At 39.9% G+C, this 21,834-nt stretch overlaps 1 protein-coding gene across 1 annotated transcript; it reads left to right on the forward strand.

Moving 5' to 3' along the window:
* Positions 1-711: 711 nt before the first annotated feature.
* Serpinb13 (serpin family B member 13) lies at positions 712-17,285 on the forward strand. Its single transcript, XM_028883408.2, has 8 exons — positions 712-844; positions 1,904-2,085; positions 2,578-2,634; positions 12,788-12,916; positions 13,277-13,394; positions 14,890-15,032; positions 15,212-15,367; positions 16,676-17,285. Exons 2-8 carry the CDS (start codon positions 1,921-1,923, stop codon positions 17,075-17,077), a joined length of 1,170 nt encoding a protein of 389 aa, XP_028739241.1. The 5' UTR covers positions 712-844; positions 1,904-1,920; the 3' UTR covers positions 17,078-17,285.
* Positions 17,286-21,834: the final 4,549 nt, after the last annotated feature.

Raw genomic sequence — 21,834 nt, forward strand, 5'->3', positions numbered from 1 at the left:
TGTTCTTTAATCTTATTTGCATTTGGCACCACAAAATAATAAATAGGCTTCATACAGTGAAAGGCTTGTCAGGGCCAAACACAGTTGTTCTGTGGTAAATAAAGCATGCTTTAACTGGTGTCTTCATTAGGCTACATAAACAAGTGGTGCCCAGCCTTGTCTGTGAATCCATCCTAACCACCACCCGGGTGATTAAAAGCTTTAGTGCTGGCTCTCACCACAGAGAGGCTTACTCTTTCTAGGTCAGGGCTGGGGCAGAGATGCTTAAGTCCCTCAGAAGAGTTTGGTGTATTTCTAAGGCACAAAACTGCTACTCTACAGAGTCTTTCCTCCCTGCTATCATTTAAGAATGAAAGGCCTCTCCTGGCTTGGTCCCCTGGCTCACAGCCATAATTCCCTTGACCTGGCCATTGCAATTCTATCCTGTAGTCCTGATCTGAACATCTGCTTTCAATCTTGTTTCGTTCTCTGGTGGATTTGAATGTCTTTATGCTTGGTTTCTAATCAGAATGTCCAAAGGAGCTTGAAGAAGCTCACTTCCTGTGTATCTGAAGCATACATTGTTTGGGTTAAAGTTGAAAAGGCAGTTGCTGATAACTTTCAGTACATGACTTCAAGGCCACAAGGAAAATAGAAGGAATTAAGCTGTCAGTTTTCTCATAAACCTTGTGTGATATTTTTATTAGGGAAATTGTCATTGAGAAACCAAAGGCTGTTTCACTGGAAAGACGAACTGTAATGACGAGGGAGAGGCAGAGAGAGCTATAAATTAAGGACCTCAGCTACTCGCTTTACATAGCCTCCTAGTCGCTTGTCCAGCCACTTCTGTACCTTCACGAGCCAGGTAAGTTCTTCCTCAGATCCAGCCTAAGAGCCTGTGTTATGAGACTAATGATGCTTGAAATAATATTTTATTGAGCATAGACTCTTTTTGAGGTGATTTTATTTATTTCATGGCCCAAATGGTCAACGCTGTTTAACTTCTCCATCTTGTTTGATAGTGAGTTAAATCTTTTTATTTCTGAGTAAGGACTTCCTCTAAAGAAACTGAGGCTGAACCTCTTACAGTAAATGTGGGCTGGTGGGATTTCATAGCAGGGATTAGACCTAGAGTCTGGGGGCTGTCAGGTTTATTCACTTTATTTTGCTTTGGGTTTCTTTCAAAGACTGTGAAATAAATGCTAAAGAAAACAGTGTATAATTGTACTCTACTTCTTCCGGTGAATATTAACTGCTCTTTGAAAATTATTTTTTAATTAATAACAGTAAGATTAGCTCATCGAATAAACCCAAAATAATGCAAAAAAAGAAAAGCACAAGAAAAAAAACTACACCCACTTAATAATCCATGTCTGGGATGCTCCACTGCCCTTTAGGAGAAAATTCAGTCCATAGTATACTTTTTGTGAGGTTAAGAATCAGGGGTTAGGGGACTTAGTATGTTCTGCTATTCTGGATTGGATTTGGATCTGTTGAGAAATGGGAAATGTCAAATTGAATGTGAGGCCAGTGAGGATTCCTGTGCTTGGAGAACTCTGTCTTACTACAATCTGGGCAGCTGGGGGAGCCGCACACCAGCAGGTCAAGGGTGGGTCTGTTCAGAGACCTTATTATAAGATGTGGAGGTGGGAAGCAGATTCTGACTATGGATAAACAGGATAAACAAGAGGAGAAAACCATTAAGGCATTACCCTACCTCCTGGGGAGATAAAAACTGAAAACTACTGGATGAAGCTTGACCTCCAGCTGACTAATGTCTCCTGCTGTGGGAGCAGAGGCAGGGGCCCAGGCTGCAGTTCTGAGAGGGTCCAAAGTCTCAGTGTTCTGGATAAATGAAAGAAGGTGTGACCACAGCATCAAGCAGCCAGTTCAGATGATATGTTGATTGTTATTGCTGTTCTAGATAGCTTGGAAAGCATCATGGACTCGCTAGGCACAGCAACCGCACAGTTTGGGTTTGATCTTTTCAAAGAGCTGGATAAAAGAAACGATGGCAACGTCTTCTTTTCCCCCGTGGGCATCTCAACAGCCATTGGCATGATCCTCCTGGGGACCCGAGGAGCCACTGCCTCTGAGTTACAGAAGGTGGGGAGCTTCCTTTGCCTTTCAGGGTTTAAGCCTCGAGTGTTGAAAATGTGCTCATCTTGACCTGGCCAGAAAACAAATGATGAAGCTGTGGAGTAAGTTCAGGTCTGTCAGGGAAGGCCTCTTCCCTCTCTGATACCACAGTACTATTTTCTCTGTGATGCTTGGATTCCTTTGAGTGGGAGTGTGATGAGTAGCCTTGTCAAAAGCCATTATTCTCATAGTTAAAGATAGACTATGAAAGACCAAAGCCTCTCTCATCAGCAATGTAATTTCTATTTGATCTACCTGACATATGGAAGATGAAGACCTAAGTGAGTCCATGACTAGATTCCTCTGAAGAGATCAGTGAGCAACCTAGACATTTCCCTAATTTGTCAAGGAGATGATGTTGCCTGTATACCCTTGAAAAGACTTTAGTGCTAGCCTTCCCTTGGCTATGGGAAATTTATCTCTATTCTGACAATAATGACAATGTTTTCTCTCTTCCAGGTACTTTACTCTGAAAAAGGCACAGGAAGCTCCAGAATAAAGTCTGCAGAAAAGGAGGTGGGTCACATTTTACATCATTTAGTGTGACTACATTTTAGGTGTAGGATCAATGTAGAGGAGTCCCAGGGAAAGCATAAGGAGTAACACACCTCATCTACTATCAGGAGGGGTAACACACCTCATCTACTATCAAGAGGGGTAACACACCTCATCTACTATCAGGAGGGGGTAATACACCTCATCTACTATCAGGAGGGGTAACACACCTCATCTACTATCAGGAGGGGTAACACACCTCATCTACTATCAGGAGAGGTAACACACCTCATCTACTATCAGGAGAGGTAACACACCTCATCTACTATCAGGAGGGGGTAATACACCTCATCTACTATCAGGAGGGGGTAATACACCTCATCTACTATCAGGAGGGGGTAATACACCTCATCTACTATCAGAACGGGGTAACACACCTCATCTGCTATCAGGAGGGATAATACACATCATTTACTATCAGGAAGAGGTAACACACCTCATCTACTATCAGAACGGGGTAACACACCTCATCTGCTATCAGGAGGGATAATACACATCATTTACTATCAGGAAGGGGTAACACACCTCATTTACTATCAGGCAGTAGTCACTGGAGCCAAATAATATTTCTAGGCATATTAGTTCATGTTCTGCTGCTATAACAAAGTACTAGAGTCTGAAAGCTTTATAAATAAGAGCCTACTTATTAAGCACATTGTTTTGGAGGTTGAGAGTCCCAGATTGTCTTTATGTGTTTGGTTTCCATAGAGAGTCTTCTAGAATGCATTATAATGTAGAAGATTAAGGGGATGAACACTGGTGACACACAGAAGAGGTAAAGCTTGTGGGCTGGTCTTGCTTTGTAAAATGTACTCTCACAAGAACTAACTTACTTTGGGAGATTACCATTAATCTCCTCTGAGGGAAGTGCCTTTGGTGACCTAATTACCTTCCCTACTAGGTTCCTTAAGTGTCTCACCACCTCTTAACATCATTATACTGGGGTTATACTATTAGAACATAAACTCCTAGGAGATAAACCACCTCCAATCACAGCATTTGGACTGTATACAAACAGTAAATTCTCAATAACAACAAGAGATCACAACTTTAACAGACAAGTCACCATGAATGCTGGCACACCAAAAGGTTTTGATAATAGCTTTGGAGTTATGGAGAACTGGGTTACGTTTTGGCCTGGGCATGTCAGAACTATGGTACTTTGGCAAGTAATTTGCTTTCTTTAGTCCTTTGTGACATTTCTGATAGAATCATCTAGATCATACATCTAACTCACCTAGCACTGGTGGGAGCAGTGAACAATATTATTGCTAAACTGAATTAATATCTTGCCCCTCCTGCTAATATTTCCTTAAATACTATCAGCACAGGAGCATTGGCCATCTTCCAGATCTAGCGTTATGGTATCTCTTGCTTGGTCTTACCAAATACAGGGTGGGATGGGGTCCATTAGGTCCATTAGCATTTGGAGGTGATCAGGGCTCTCAGAAGGGCACAATTGCTCTGACAGTAACCACAACCCAGTACTTCTCATAAAGTCATGCTTTCAACCTCCCAACATTATAAGCTGTTCACTTCTAATCCCACAATGCTAGGTTATCTGGGTGGCTCAGTTTCAGTTGTGGACTTGGGTTTCCTTCTTGGAGATTTTTAACTGAGTTAGGTCAGGTGGCTGCTCCCATGAGCACTCAACTGAGACATGTAGTGACTTCTAGAGTACTTCCCCCTTTTAGCACAATAGTCTTTTTAGCACAATAGAAGGAAGAACCTTCCGGAAGATTACACAAGGAGTCTTCCCTTGGACCAATGCCCTTATCCTGGGTGGAGAGGTTCATGACTGGTGGAAGTTGCCTCTCAGCTTTGGGCAGGTATAATTTGCCTTCTTCTACCATGAACCAGTTCTGTCCCCCAGGAGTTTTTGGGAGTTGAAGAAATACAGAGTAGAGGTACTGACTGAGACAAGGATATTGGGGATGGAGCATATTCCAGAGGACTGCTAACCCAATATCCTTAGTAATAAATGAATAAACAGATGAGCAAAGTCAAGTGACAGGCTTGATAAGCACTACTTGAGTATTCTGAACCTTTCTGTTCCGAAGTGGTACTAAAATCTCAAGACTATGTAGGAAGATAGAAGGAATAATGTAATAAGTACCTCTCCTAGTGTGAGAAAAATGTCCATTCCCATTCCTTGATGCACTCCTTAACTTCCCTGAACATAAACCTTCTCTCTTGAGAGTGGAGGCTCTGTTCTCCAGACGTAAGAATTCATTATCCCGATGCACTTCTTATTTTGTTACAAATGGCATCTTTTGCCATCATCCCTTGCAATTCGGTTAGTTTTGGACCAATATTGTAGTCCCAGTGGGTTCAATTTTACAGCTGTTAATTTATTTGTGTGTTAATGGGCCTTTCTTCCTTCTTTCCTTCTTATTGCAAATAATGTGCAGATTACCCCTTTACACAAGTCTTCTGGTTTGCCCGGGTTGTGGGTGGTGTTCAGTCAGGAGAGCACTTAAAATGCATCTGACTTGACTTGAGATATGCTCAATATTTACTATATTTCAGGGGCATAGTATGAAATATTCATATAGAAATCATTAATTCTATGTGTTGTATGTTGAAACAATATGATATCTAGCTTATATGGACATACGATTTTTCTTTTTCTTTTTTTTTTAAAAAGATTTATTTATTTATTAGGTATATAGTATTCTGCCTGCCTGTGTCCCTGCAGGCCAGAAGAGGGCCCCAGATCTCATTACAAGTGGTTGTGAGCCACCATGTGGGTGCTGGGAATTGAACTCAGGACCTCTGGAAGAGCAGTTAGTGCTCTTAACCTCTGAGCCATCTCTCCAGCCCGATTTTTCTTGTATTTATATACTGAAATGACATTCTAGGTATTTTGGATTAGGTAAAATATTTTTAAAATTAATTTTTCTTTGTCTTAAAACAGATTTATTGAACTATAATTCATGTATTCTAAAATTTACCTATTTCAGTTGTATAATTCAGGGGTTCTTAGTAAGATTACAGAATTGTGTGACCATCATAATCACATTTAGAGCATTTTTGTCACCCTAAAGGGATCCCCATAGCCATCGGTACTCATCCCCATCTCCCTTTTCCCTGCCTCCACTTAACGTTTCTCCTTCACCCTCAGGCCCTAGAAAGTTCTTACCGACTGTCTGTCTATACTAGACACTACTTAAAAATATCCCTTCTCCACTCGGGGCCGAGCCATGGATGTCTGCATTCAGATTCCTCAGTCCTTGGATGGGGTTTCTGGCACAACTATTAGGGTGTTTGGCCATCCCATCACCAGAGTAGGTCAGTCCCGGCTGTCTCTCACCATTGCCAGCAGTCTTTTGTGGGGTATCTTTGTGGATTTCTGTGGGCCTCTTTAGCACTTTGTTTCTTCGTTTTCTCATGTGGTCTTCATTTACCATGGTCTCCTATTCCTTGTTCTCCCTTTCTGTTCTTGTTAGCGAGGAGGGTTTCTATGAGTGAGAATTGTCGAAACCAAGGTTGGATAAAGCACAGGGACAAATAGCCAAACAAATGGAAACACATGAACTATGAACCAAAGGCTGAGGGGCCCCCAACTGGATCAGGCCCTCTGAATAGGTGAGACAGTTGATTGACTTGATCTGTTTGGGAGGCATCTAGGCAGTGGGACCAGGTCCTGTGCTCATTGCATGAGTTAGCTGTTTGAAACCTGGAGCTTATGCAGGGACGCTTCGCTCAGTCTGGGAGGAGGGGACTGGACCTGCCTGGACTGAGTCTACCAGGTTGATCTCAGTCTTCAGGGGAGGCTTTGCCCTGGAGGAGGTGGGAATGGGGGATGGGCTGTGGGGGAAGGGGAGGGGGGCAGGAAGGGGAAGAACAAAGGAATCTGTGGCTGTTATGTAGAACTGAATGGTATTTTAAAATAAAATAAAATTAAATTAAAAAAAAAATCCCTTCTGTCTGAGTATAAACACTTGTCCTTTGACCAGCATTTCCCCCTTGATTTCTTTCCTCCTACATATTCCACCTCTGGGAAACATTTTGTTCTCTGTTTCTGTGCGAACAGCAATTTTAGGTTCTCCACATGAGTGGGACAAGGTGGAATGTGTGCTTTTTTATGCCTGGCTTATTTCAAGCAACATAGAATTCTCCTAGTTATTTCATGTCATCTCAAAGGACAAGATTTTTTAATGGCTGAGTAGTGTCCAATTGTGTGTCTGTGAATGTGTGACATATTCTTTAGTTACTTACCTGCTTTTTTAACCTTTCAAATGTAATTACTAGGGAGCTTGTATTACATGTGAGGTTCACATCTGTGTACAAATGTTAATAAAAATTAATTGTTACCAAGTTGTTTGCCAAAAGGACTGTATCGACACTTATCATTATTAATAGTGATTATAGATTCATTTCATAATTTCATGCAACTGTCCAGAGACACTACAGCTTAAAATCCCATAGCCTTACAGTCCTGGGGCATCTGTGAGTCTATGTACTCTGTCTCTGTTTTTTTTTTTTTTTTTTTTTTTTGTTTCTAATGGTGAGCATATGAGTTTTCTATGTCATTGAAATGGGTTTCATTAGTAGAATTTCTAGTGGTAAATCTTTTATTTGTGCAATAATATACTTATTCATGATATTTAAATATTAAACACATTTGGTTTACTAATATTTTGTTAGTTTTAAAAATGATATAAATGTCAAAAATGTTTTACTTGCACATTTTTGTCCAGTTTTAGTACCAAAATAACACTAGACTCTTAAAATGAGCTTATTACATATTTTAAACATATACTATTTTATCAATTCTTCAAAAGTTTCACACATGTATACAGTGTGTTTGATCATTCATCCTCCCCTCCCCAAGTCCTCTTAGGATGAACACCTCTTAGTTCCCCCACAACATTCATGTCCTTTTAAATAAATTTAAATAAGTCACAGAGTCCAGTTTGTGCCGCCCACACACTCCTGAGTGTGGTGCCATTCCCTGGATCATTGTGAATCAATCAGCTGTCAACAGCTTCTGAGCTAGAGGTTGGGCCTCCTGAGCCTCTCCCATCTCTTTGCTGGAACCCTGACTGGCTTAACCTTGAATGGGTCTTGTGCAGGCAACCACAGCTATTGTAAGTTCATGAGTATGGAGGTCTTATCATGTCCTGAAGACACGTTTGTCATGGTCCTTCCCAACCTCTGGCTTTTAAAATCTTCTGTGATGGTCCCTGGGTCCAATTTATGACGGAACACATATTCTCTATACTTTGACCAGTTATTTTTTAAATTATGGATGCATTTAATTCAGAAAAGCATCAATTTATTGGGTAGAATTTGGGTTAAAACTATTTTGGCCATTGCATTTTCCCCCTTTTTAAAAATGTGATTTAGGTTTTTATTTACTTAGTGGATTTCTTTTTTTCTTTTCTTTTTTAAATTATTATTAAGAGATTTTCTATTCATTTTACATACCAACCACAGATTCCCCTCTCCTCCCTGAACTGCTTAGTGGATTTCTTATTAAAGAGTTGTTTTGAAGCCTGGAGGTTGTGGTGGTGGTGGTGGTGGTGGTGGTGGTGGTGGTGGTGGTGGTGGTGGTGGCACACGCCTTTAATCCCAGCACTCAGGAGGCAGAGCCATACGGATGTCTGTGAGTTTGAGGCCAGCTGGGTCTACAGAGTGAGATCCAGGACAGGCACCAAAGCTACACAGAGAAACCCTGCCTCAAAAACACCAAAAAAAAAAAAAAAAAAAAAGATTTGTTTTGACTCTTTTCTCATTTCCCTTTGTGTCTAGTCTATGGACAGAACATTTTAACTTTAATATAGTCTGGTATTTGAAATTGATGAACACCTAACATCTAATGCTCTACTGCTTATGTCTGCCTTCCCTTTATGTACCAACAACACAGCTTAACCTCTTTTTTAGATCATATATTCATAATGTAGTTTTTATGCTTAAAAATTCCCTACCAGATTGAAAAGTGATTTATCTACTACAAGATTTTATGTTTTCTATAATTTCCTGTTATAAGACAGTTTTATATTTTCACATTTTCTATAGTTACTTATAATCTTTTCATTTCTACTTGAAGGGCTCCATTAAGCATTTCTTATCAGGTCCTCTCCTTTTATTTAACTGGAAAAGTCTTAATTTCTCCTTTGCTTTTGACAGAAAGTTTTACTGGATATGGTATTCTTGGTGTATTCTTCTTTACATTTTAAATAGCATACCAATCCCTTCATAACAGTTTTTTTTTTCCTGAGAAATGTCACTCTAATAGATGTTCCCTTGTATGTAACAATCGTTTGGTTAATCTCTAGGCTCCCTTTGTGTGACTTTGGACAGTTTGGTTATGGTGTGTGGCTTCAGAGGTCTTTGTAGCTTTGTCTTGGATGGAGATCTTTGAGTTTCTGAAGGTCTGTACTTGTTGAGAGCCAGGCTGATGGAGACTTTCTCAGAGGACCCGATGAAAAGGAAACTAGCTCTGTCTCTTTCCTCCCTTCCCCCTTCCCCTCCCTCCCTCTCTCTCTTCCTTCTTTCTGTTCTTTTGTTAAGACAGGGTCTCACTATATATTCCTAGTTGACATGGAACTTCCTATGCAGACATGCTGGCTTTGAATTCACAGAGATCTGCCTGCGGAGATTAAAGACATGCACCACAATGCCAAGCCTGAGATATACATTTCAATAAAATTGTTGGAGTGCACAGAATCTGCTAAACCAGCAAGTATACAAAAACACTTTTCTGGGGATGGTCTTCGAGGAGCTTGTGTGTGGGATGGAACTGGAGATTGTGAGCTGCTACACAGGCATTTCTTGTGTTGACTTTGAGCACCACCGCATGGTTCAGTGCCAACTATGGGTCTATTTTGTGAGTGGGCCTTAAGTCAAATCAGACACGGGTTGGGTACTTCTACAAGTTCTGTGCCTCTATTGCCCCAGCATATCTTACAGGCAGTAGAGATTGTATGTAGGTCAAAGGTTTTGTGGTTGAGTTGGTGTTTATGTTTCTTTTTTTGGTAACCTGCAGAGTATCTTCCCACACTAAGGACACTAGAATGCAGGGGTGAAGTTTCCATGTAGGCACCAGCTTGACTTCTCCCATTCAATGATTTGTGTGGTTGTTGTCCTTGGCAATTGGGCCCAATGTCAGTTTGCAGAGAGCACTCCATTGTCTTGGCAACAGTCTGTATTGTTTGGGGATTTCCATAGGATGCCCTTAGCCAAGAACTAAACTGAATGCAGCCCAGTCCTGCTACTGGAAGCCTTGTTTGGTGACAAGATATGGCCAGTTGGGACTCTGTCTCCTCCATTATTGGCAGACCTCATTAGGATAGCCTTCATGTATTTTAGGAAGTTTCCACTGTAATAGGTTCCCATATTATCCCTCAAATGCTCCTCAATTCAATCTGTCTCTCCCTGCATTCCTTCCCATAACCCTGTCTCTCCTATCTCCACCTGATCCTCCTGTTCCTGTCCACACACATCCCCAGTCTACTTGTAATATCTTCTCTATTTTCCCCTCTAAGGGAGATCCATGTGTCCCCCCGTTCCTTTTCTTCTGTACATAACCTCTCTCAGTCTATGGAGTAGAGGATTGTAGGTTCTTTATCCTTTATTTAATGACTAATATTCACATATAAGTGAATACATGCCATATTTATCTTTCTGGATCTAGATTACCTCACTTGGGGTGAATTTTTCTAGTTACATCCATTTGTATGCAAATTTCATGATGTCATTTTAAAAACAGCTGAGAAATACTTTATTGTGTAAATGTACTTTGCTTTCTTTATCCATGTTTCAGTTGAGAGACATCTAAGCTGTTTCCAGGTTCTTGCTATTATGAATAGTGTTGGTATGAACATAGTTGAGCATGTGTCCTTGTGGTATGATTGAGCATTCCTTGAGTATATACCCGAGTGGTATAGCTGAGTCTTGAGTTAGATCAATTCCCAATTTTCTGAGGAACCATTTTATTGATTTCCAAAGTGTCTGTACAAGTTTCTACTCCCACCAACAATGGAAGAGTGTTTCCCTTCTCTATTTAGACCTTACAATTCTTTTTATTTAAGAATATTTCCCTATTCATTCTACATATCAACCACAGATCCCCCTCCCATCCCTCCTCCCACTGCCCGCCCCGCAGCTTCTCAACCCACCCTCCATCCCCTCCTCTAAAGGGTAAGGGCTAGACCTTACAGTTTTTAATTGGATTATTTAGTTTGCTGATATCTAGTTTCTTACGTTCTTCATATACTTTGTATATTGGCCCTCTATTGGATGTGGAGTTGGTGAAAATCTCTTCTCATTCTATAGGCTGCCATTTTGTCTGATTGATAGTGTCCTTTGCCTTACAGAAGCTTTCCAGTTTCATGAGGTTCCATTTATTGTTTATCTTAGTGCTTCTTCTATTGGTGTTCTGTTCAGAAAGTTTTCTTCTGTACCAATGTGTTCAAGGCTATTTCCCACTTTCTCTTCTATTCCATCCAGCATATCTGGATTTATCTAGAGGTTTTTGATGCACTTGGACTTGATTTTTGTGCAGGGTGATAGATATGTATCTATTTGCGTTCTTCTACACGCAGTCATCCAGTGTTTACTAGTACCATTTGTTGAAGATGATGTCATTTTAACATGTTTTTAAGGATGGACATTCTCCAGAAACATTTTCCTGCATGGGAGAGCTGATGTGAACATCTAAATGTTTGTGTATGTGTTGTGGCTGTTTGCTGTGTTCCCATGAGTTTGATTTGGGGCTTATTTGTTCACAATGTATAATTTTGGAACATGATCTTGTACTTGGTTGATGACCTTGGGGATACAGTGAAGTCTGTGGTGTATTGATGATCTTCAGGAGACAGTGAAGCTTGTAATGTAGTCAGTTTTGTGATGAAGATACCTTTTTTACTTCTGGAATAGGATCTTGGGATTTTATTAACTCCAGGCCATTACCAAGATAGTATAAACTAAAACCCCAAACCTGTTTGAAAACAGGGTTTTCTTCTTTTGCATTATTTGTAGATCAGCTTAGTTACAAATGACTCAATAGGAAATTAACACACATTAAACTCTTAATTCCCAAAGGGTGTGATGCATCTGACCTGTTCACTGCATGTCCCTACTAACCCAAACAGCCAGAAACTCATTGCTAGCCACTTAAAGTCTCCTAACAGCAAGGAAGCAGCAAAGGTCAGCTCCATAGATAGTGCCAGAATAGTGAGGACGTACACTTTCAATTCAATTCAGTTCAATTCAATTCAATTCAATTTAATTCAATTCAATTCAACCTATGTCTTCAAATAGTCATTAATTATTTGCAAAAGTTAGCTGTCTATTATTTTTTCTGGTACTGTGGTAGGCAGTTGGGGCATGATAAATGAAAATAAGAGGCACAATAGAGAATTAAATAAACATTTAGACATCACATTGTACAAGAAAATGGCTTTTCAGTTCTCATGTGGAATCAGGAACAGACCACTCACTTCAAAACTAAACTGCCTCTCTCTGCATCGTCTGTGAATTAAAAAACTGGAGCCCATTCACTAGGTCATGAGACAATGTTCTGCTCTGTTCTAATGAAGTGTTCTTGCTCACTCAGCTTTGCCACACAATGCCCACAGCACACAACCAGTAAGCTGGTGTACCCTACAGAAGATACCCAGAAGATTTTGATCTTTTTTTCAAAAACAGTGACAAATACACTTTAGTTCAATTTGTAGCTCTGATAAATTGCTTACTCCATGAAGAGTCACTTTTATTATTCACCATTTGAAACAGAAATATCCAAGTGTTAGTGGAGAGGAATTATCTGGGGGATCATTTACATTTCTCAGGTGTTTAGAGTATGTGGGTAGATAAAAACCAAATTGTGAAACAGTTAGTCTTACATTGAGACCCAAATCGATAGCTGGGTCAGAAAAGAAAGATCTGTGGTACTGCGGCTGCTGGAGAGTTCTTCGTGAAGCTCAGGTTGGGTATGACTTGTATCTGGGTTTGTAGAAAGCCAGATGACACACAGGACCAATGGACATTTCTATTTTTCTCTCAAATTTGCTCATCAGAGGGACCCTAGCTACACCCTTTTGGAAGGGAACCTAGGCTTGCTTTTGCCAAGATAACTCACTGAGTTTTTGTCTTGATTTTGAAGATTGAGAAGACAGAAGAAATATATAATCAATTCCAAAAGCTTTTGACTGAAATAAGCAAATTCCCTAATGATTATGAACTGAAAATAAGCAACAGGCTGTTTGGAGAGAAAACATACCTCTTCCTTCAAGTAAGTTCTGCTGTGTCTGCCACACGCGTGGTAGCAACAAGTAGCCAATATCCTTTTTAGGACTCAGTCCTGGGGCCATGCTGCCAAGTTGGCTGCTTGCCACAGCCCTGTTTTCCTGGTCTCTCTGGCCTGCTCTCCAGACATGCAGTTGCTCTCTGAGACCAGGGAGCCTGTCCCTGGCCTCTGCTTTGATTGCGTTGCACCTGCATGACAGTGGAGTGAGAACCATTTTCCCAGGACCTAAAAGTTCAAATTTTGACATTGGCTTTCCTAATGAACAGACACATTTATTAAGAGGTGTTTGTACTTGATACATAAGTTCCTCAATCTCTTTCTATTTCTTCCTTATCTCTCCTAAAGAAATACATAGATTATGTTGAAAAATATTACCATGCATCTCTGGAGCCTGTTGATTTTGTAAATGCTGCAGATGAGAGTCGAAAGAAGATTAATTCCTGGGTTGAAAGCCAAACAAATGGTAGAGTATGGATGGGTTTTTCATCAAAAAGCATTTCTTGATTACCAGCTATGACCAAAGCCTTGGGCTTGAGGCTGCATAGATGCCAGGTGGATGAACTTTGGGAAGAGCTAAAGATGGGTACAGGCAAGGCTAGGCATAAAGTTGGAGAGGGTACTGCAGGGGATGGGATGGCCTTAGCGTCTGTGCAGAGAAGCAATGATGGGGAACTGTTTGCACAGGCTGCGAATCACACTACCTTTGCAGTTCCAGGGCTGGTATCATGCTTGTCTTTAGCTTATTCTTTGTATAATAGACTTTCTCTCTGAGTCTGGAGCCTCAAGTGCAAATGGCATAGAGAGTTTCCACTCTGTTTGTTAGATGAGGCACACACAGCTCTTCCACCAAGACCTGTCTGCTACCTACAGCTAGGGACACTAAGGCTTCTTTCTTTTGAGCATCTTGTTGGGATGATTAAATCTTCAGACACTTCCACAGTAAAGATTTGAGGACTATCTCCCCATCCTTCTCTTATTATTTTCTATGACAAATAAATTGTATTAGAAATATTAGAGAAATATTAAGATGGAAATACTCTTTGGGGAGAAATAGGTAATATCTACTGTTTTCTATTACCACTACTAATGAAATTTGCTGTGACAGTGAATATTTATATTTTATCTACAGAAAGAAATAAAACAATGAGAAAACAAGGGTATTTTGAAAGGTTGGCTGAACAGAATTTTTCAGTATTTAGTGTAGTGTGAACTGAACAAGAGTTAAAAATGCATGTTTCTGGGACTGAGGAGATCACTGAGCAACATGAATACCAGAGTTCAGATCTCCAGAGCCTATGTAAGCACTGAGCACAGTGGTGTGTGTGTGTGTAACTAGCACTGGGAGGTGGGGTGTCACAGGGTGGAGAGAGGTGGATACTTACTGGCCAGCTAGCCTGCTTGAACTGGTGAGTTCCTGGTTCAGGGAACATCTTTGTGATTGAGGAAGACAATTTGATGTCAGACTTTGGGGTGCATAGGTGAGCACCCCCTCTCCTACATGCACTTTAAATTCTGTTTCTTATAAATAATTTCTGAATCACATGTGAGGACTCTGTTGGATAGATAAGAATAATAGCTAAAACAGAGTGCTTAAGACATACCAGGTAGTGATTACAGGTCCATACACATTAAACCACTTATTCATTTCAACAAACTCATGAGGCATGTTATATTTCTATTTTATAAATGTGGAAACTGAGGCACACATAGTGTAGATAAGTTGCCTAAGATTCCTTAGTTGATAATAAATACAATGGCATGGTAACAGAGACAATCTGAGAATTTCCCTGATGAATCCTCCAGCAAATCCTTGGTGAACAAGGCTCCTCGAGGGTTAACAAGGTGTTGACTTGGCTGCAGTGTTAATGCTTATCCGAGGCCACCCGAATCCATACCCGCCACACACATAGTTTGTGATTTGCAAGACAGACCAATCTTTTCTGTTCCTCTGTTTTCAGAAAAAGTCAAGAACCTGTTTCCAGAAGGCTCTTTTAACAGCTCCACCAAGCTGGTGCTCATTAATACAGTTTATTTTAAAGGCTTGTGGGACAAGGAGTTTGAAAAAGAACATACTAAGGAGGAGGAGTTCTGGCTGAATAAGGTATGGTCCTTTATCTACATGGTCAGCTTACATCTGACACGTGCAGTCTAAAGTCATTTGGCAAAATGCTTGTTCAGTAACTCAGGGCTCTGGCACCACTTAGGTTGTATTATTTTCACGGGCTACTTGGGCGCCGTGTGATTTTGGTCTTGATGTTTTTGTCTGTCTGTTTGTCGCAGAACACAAGTAAACCTGTGCAGATGATGAGCCAGTGCAGCTCCTGCAGCTTCGCCCTCTTAGAGGACCTGCAGGCCAAAATTGTGGGGATTCCGTATAAAAACAACGATCTCAGCATGTTTGTGCTTCTGCCCGATGATGTAGACGGTCTGGAGAAGGTAAACCTTGGCATCTCCTATCTGATACCATTTTTAACACTCCCTATTGCATACCTTGTACCTGAGGAGCCTGGGAACAGGGCTTCTGAACAGAATTTGATGCCTGACTGTGCCACGTGAGGAGTATTTCTCACTCTGCAGTGGCTACCAGCTGATCTCCATTGAGAAATAGACTTACTGAGAATAACTGGAACACAATTGTGGTGAGATGAGCTAAATGAATATTTTAAGTTGTATGGGGATGGTTCTAAAGAGTCCCTACCATTCTGAGGAGTCATTAATATCTATGAACTCTTTGCCTGGAAAATCATGTATGCATGCGTACAGAGCTTTTGCATGCAATTCAGCAAAGCCCTTGGATTTTGCATTTATTTTTTTGATCATTATTCTTTACTTAGGCCCACCCACTTTCTTTTCAAAATGATGAGGCTAGCGTTTTGTATTCTGACACCAGGAATGTGTAGCTTCAAATACTTATTCTTAAAGTTGTTTCCCAACAATAAATCTTCACAACTTCCTTGTTCCTCAACATTCTCATCTATGAAATTGGCCTCTGTGAGACTTGCTATGTGGCATTTTCCTGTGACTAGGGAAGTGTAGCCTAGTATATGTGGAGGGCATAGAAGGCACTCAGTAAATTATAAATTGGAAATATTTTGGAACAACATGAAACATGTATTGGAACATTACACACACACACACACCCTGATACAAAAACTTCTTTCTGGATGTCACTGAAACGAAGTGATTCAGAAGGAGAAAACTGACTTCCTTGGTCAAATCAGCAGTTCCAACATTGACTACAGTAGGGTGCCTAGTTTGAAATTCATAGTAATTGTTAATTTCTATTTGCAGAATTTATCAGCATATATTAGAATGCTTCCTACATATTAGATGTCTGCAAGGGGAATGGATAATGTTGACTGTTGTATAACACATAGCAACTTGACTCAGTGTTATCTAACTTTATCAGTTTATGAGAGACACTTGGTGTGAAGTTAAATACATATAAAATAGATATCCACTGTGAACACATATATTTATACATATATAGAAACTAGAAGAGAGCAGGAATTGAAATGCAGAATTTGAAATATCTTGTTTTTAGTTTGAAAAATCCACTTCTTGCTTTATATAGATAATATAACAGGGGAAAATACACTAGAGAATATAAGACAACAGTCTTTTAGGTAGACAACAGACTGAAATGGAAATTCTGCATTTGTTATTAAAAGTAATAATTTTTCTGGCTCGCTGGAGCCAGTGTGAGCTTTTAAAATGTTCCTGGATTTCCCTTTACAACTGTAGATAATCGATAAACTATCTCCTGAGAAGTTGGTAGAGTGGACCAGCCCCGGACACCTGGAGCAAAGAAAAGTGGACCTGCGCCTGCCCCGCATGCAGGTGGAGGAGAGCTACGAGCTGGAGGCCATGCTGGAAGCTATGGGCATGCGCACTGCCTTCAGAGAGTGTGGGGACTACTCAGGCATGTCTGCACGCTCCGGGCTGCACGTCCAGAAGTTCCTGCACAGATCCTTCATGGTGGTGACCGAGGAAGGAGTCGAGGCCGCTGCGGGCACTGGCATGGGCTTCACGGTCTCGTCAGCCGCAGGCTGCGAACTTGTGCACTGTAATCACCCGTTCTTGTTCTTCATCAGGCACAGAGAGTCCGATAGCATCCTCTTTTTTGGCAGGTTTTCTTCTCCCTGAGATGATCAAGGGGGGACATGGCTCCATCAGGCAGCATTCGGGTTGACAGACCATGGGATTCATACACGTGCTTTAGAGGCGCTCCGACTTCAGGCACAATGGCAGCCTAATTTGAGGCCGGTCAGCTCCAGCTCAGTTCGCCCCTGACTTCCCTTGAAGGTCCATCAGTACCAGGAACGTTTTTTTTTTTTTAATTTTTTCCTGCACTGAGGGGGAAAAAATGCCTTCTTTTCCCTCCTCCTTCTTCTTCTTTTTTTTTTTTTTTTGATAAAGAGTATGGACTCTATGGGGGAGCTATAGGGTTCATCCACTTCTAGTATTTTGGCATATTATAACACACAAGTAAAATAAAACAATAATTTACTCAATTAATGTGTTTCTTTGTTTCCTTTCCTATAGATACTGGGGACCTGTACTTAGGCAAGAGAATTTAGAAACTGTCAATGAAATACAAGTGAAATGCCAGAACAAATTAAACAACAGTGCACAAGGCAGAGAGGTTCTCTTGTTTCCTCTCCATTCTGACAGTATATCCCCCATGTTCGTTTTTAGAATCATTTTGGTATTAGAAATAATTGCTAAGGTAAGTGTACCTGATCAGGCTTTGGAAAGCAGGTGTTGGACACTCATTTAGAAGAGTGACCCTTTTCTTTCTTTGCCTTCTTTAATTTCCCTGTTGGATTCTTGAGCGATGTCTACTGCCAGATGACATTTTCTTCTTAAAATTTTTTCTTTTATTTTTGAGATTATAATTTAGCATTCTTCCCTCTCAACCCTTCCATGTACCCCTTCTTACTCTCTTTCAAATCCATGGCGCCTTCTTCATTAATTGCTACATACATATATGTACATTAATCTACATATGCATTCCTAAATATAATCTGCTTGGTCTATATAATGTCACTCGTATGTATGTTTTCATGGTTGACACTTTGGTGTTGAGTGATCAGTTGGTGGGCTTCCCTGGGGAACATTATTTCTCCCACTCCCCGCAATCCTTATTTGACTAGAGTTCTTTTTTTTTTCTTCAATAAAAATGTCAGTCTCTTTATTTTTTTTTCATTTTGTGTTTTTCTTTTTTATTATTAAGAAATTTTCTATTTATTGACATACCAACCACGGATTCCCCTCTCCTCCTCCTCCTGCCCCTCAGCCTTCCCCCCAGCCCACCTCCCATTCCCACCTCCTCCAAGGCAAGGCCTCCCATGGGGAGTCAGCAGAGCCTGGTATATTCAGTGGAGGCGGGTCCAAGCCCCTCCCCTTGCACCAAAACTGTGTAAAGTGTCCCACCATAGGCACTGGGCTCCAAAAAGCCCGCTGACGCACCAGGGACGGATCCTGATCCCACTGCCAGGGGGGCCGCTAAACGGTTCAAGCTAAACAACTGTCTCACAACTGTAGTTCTTTAGGGCTGAAGTCTCGTGGGCTTCCCCAGTCTGCTTTGGCATGTTTATTGGTAACCAGACATCATTTTCTTAGAGTTGCGGTTGAAACGCTCTGTGTACTTTGCATTTTAGGCAGGCTTCAGCTTTTTAGTAAGTTTTTAGTAAGATCACGTTGATGACTTATTTTAAACATTTTTTTTTGGGCTATCATTACATGTTATGAATTCATTGATTTTTTGGTCGGTTTTTAGGGTTGCTCATCCATCATTATAAGCCAATTTTAGATTATTTCCTCAACCTAAAAAGCTGCCCTCGCCTCCAACCACAGGCAATCACTCTCTTCTCTGGCTTTGTAGCATTTTGTTTTCTATGTCTCACATAAGCAGACTCATGACAGAATTTATTTCATGCCTGGCTTCTTTCATCTAGTAGAATGGTTGTGTAGTTCATACTTTTGTAGTATATGCTGATTATTAATTTCCCACTATTGCTGAATAGTATTCTGTTTAATGGAAAAGATTCATTTTATTTATCCATTTGTCAGCCAATGATTTGCTTATTTCTACTTTTTGACTATTATAAATATTACTACCATGAACATTCATATGAAGATGTTAGTATGCATATATGCTTTTTACTTCTCCTGAGTAGAATCTTGGGTTACACATAAGTTGTTTGGCTTTTGAATAAACCGCTAAACTGTTTCGCTGTGTCAGTATCATTTCACATTCCTATCCGGAGAGTGTAAAGGTCCCAGTGTCTTCACATGTTTGCTGGCATCAGTTTTGTGTCTTGATAGTTGGAGTCTTTCCTTTGGATGTGAAATTTTCCATAGTGATTTTTTTCTTGCATTTCTCTAATGATTAAGTAAGGTGAGCATTTCCCCCATGTACATTTTGCTATTTGTATGACTTCTTTGTTGAAATGTATAATCAAATCATTTGGTTATTTTAAATGGGTAGCTTATCTTCGTGTTTTATTATGGAGTTGATAAACTTCTCATACTCTGAACACAAGTTCTTTATCAAATATGTAATAGGTGAAGATCACCAAATCCTATGGTTTCTTATTAATGTCCTTTAAAATATATACTAGGTTGAAAAGATATAATTTAATATAAAATTATGTAAACAAATTCATTAATTTTAAATAATTTTAATATTCTAGAAAGAAACACATTGATAATTACTATTTCTTTGTCATTAACTAATAGAAGCCATTATTCTATGTCTAGTCTATGGGTTTGTCTCTTCTGGACACATAATATGAGTGATACTGTGTAATAGATGGCCTTCTATTTGATCCTTTGTTACTTACTACAACAATTTAAGATTCAACCAAGTTATTGTACATATCAACGCTTAGTTCCTTATTATGTTTAATATTTTGTACAGATGTATCAGATTTTGTCTAGCTGCTCATCAGTTACTAAACATTTAACTTTGAATTATTGGCCAGTATGAATAACACTGATAGGGACATTTTGTGTATACTCCCCCCATGGACATATATTTTCATTTCTTTTGAATTATGCTGGGTCATATGTCATCTTATGTTTACCATTTTGAGGAAATTCTGAATTGCCCTACTTTATAATTCTGCAACCAAGTATAATAGATTTAATCTGGGCATGGTGGTGCACACCTTTAATCTTGGCACTGAGAAGGTCGAGGCATGGAAGAACTGAGAGCCGAGGCCAGCCTGATCTACAAGCAAGTTCCAGACAGTCAGATACTATTTAAAAAACAAAAAACACAAACAAAAAGATTTAGTTTGTCTACATCTTTGTCAGTATTTATAATCTTTAAATTTTAACAAGTCTACTCTAGAAAGTGTAACATTATATCTCACCATAGTTTCCCTCTTTCCTTCTTCCTTCTTTTTTTTCTTTCTTCCTTCCTTCTCTTCTCTTCTCTTCTCTTCTCTTCTCTTCTCTTCTCTTCTCTTCTCTTCTCTTCTCTTCTCTTCTCTTCTTTCTCTCTCTCTCTCTCTCTCTCTCTCTCTCTCTCCCTTTCTTCCTTCCTTCCTTCCTTCCTTCCTTCCTTCCTTCCTTCCTTCCTTCCTTCCTTCCTTTCTTTCTTCCTATTTTTGAGACAGGGTTTCTCTACATATCACTGGCTGTCCTGGTACTCACTATGGACTGAAATTAAAAGCATGCATCCCCATGCCTGGCCTGAAGTTTGAAATGCGATCAGAGACTAGCTCATCAGTATTATTGTTTGAGATTACACCTTTGGTATCACATCTAAGGCCTGTTTCCCTAACCAAACAATGAAACACTTCTTTTTGTTTTATTCTAGAAGTTTTGGTTTTGGTTCTTCTATCTAGATCCACAGTCCATTTGCAGTTTGTGTATGCGTGCTGTGGGAGGTGGGGTGGATTAGGGCCTTAGCTTATTTTATTTATTGCATATAGATGTTAAATTGTTCATTTTTAAAAGGGTGATCGCATTGACATGGAATTTTCTTGGCATCTTCATTTTAAAAATCAATGGGTTAAAAGTATGAATTTTTGCTTCTGTGCTTTCAGGTCTGTCCCCTTGATTTATATTGCTATTTGTTGACAGCGAGTCTTCTAATCCATGAATGGGAAATAGCTCTTCATTTATTTAGCACTTTCATTTCTTTGATAAATACTTATATCTGATAAATATGTATATTCAGCATATGTACCTTCTTCTGTTGAACGTGCCCTGACTTTCTAGTACTGTCAGGGGTGACATTTCTTTAATTTCACTCTCATTGTTTATTATTAACTTGTAGAATTATGACATTTCCACATATTGCTTTTATTTTTCCATGTTGATATACACATGCATTGTTATAATTAACTACTTGTTGGTTCCCAAGATTGAAAATTACTTTTCTAAATGCTCCTTATTATATCATTTTCTACCCCTGATTTATGAGGATTTTAATGAAGTTTTTGTGAAATACTTTTCCCTATTTTTTTATATGTACATTGCATATTAAATAAAGCACACATTCCTGGGAAAATACATTTGATCACAGTGTATAATCTTATTGGATTCAGTTAACTACTACCTGTTGGTGGATATTTGCATATGTGCTTGTAAGGGATAAATGTTCTACTTACATAAGGTCCTGAGTAATTGGGACCAGGCGTCTGCTCAGGCTAAGCATGAGAAGGTGAAACCAGGTCTGCTGCTTCTTCCATTCACGTGACCACCTCTTTCCAGCATATTAAAAAGGCAGGGACGAAAGAGAGGAGTGATTCATCATAGTTAGTAGTAATCAGCCTTTGTGAAGTAGAGTGACTCAATAGGGACAGGCCAATAAGTAAACAGATGCAATAGGAGTGTTGCCAGCTACAGTTGCCATCCAGGGCTTCAGCCAATGCTCCTGCAACAGC

Source organism: Peromyscus leucopus, chromosome 15, assembly GCF_004664715.2.
Source record: "Peromyscus leucopus breed LL Stock chromosome 15, UCI_PerLeu_2.1, whole genome shotgun sequence".
NCBI classification, from domain to species: Eukaryota; Metazoa; Chordata; class Mammalia; order Rodentia; family Cricetidae; genus Peromyscus; species Peromyscus leucopus.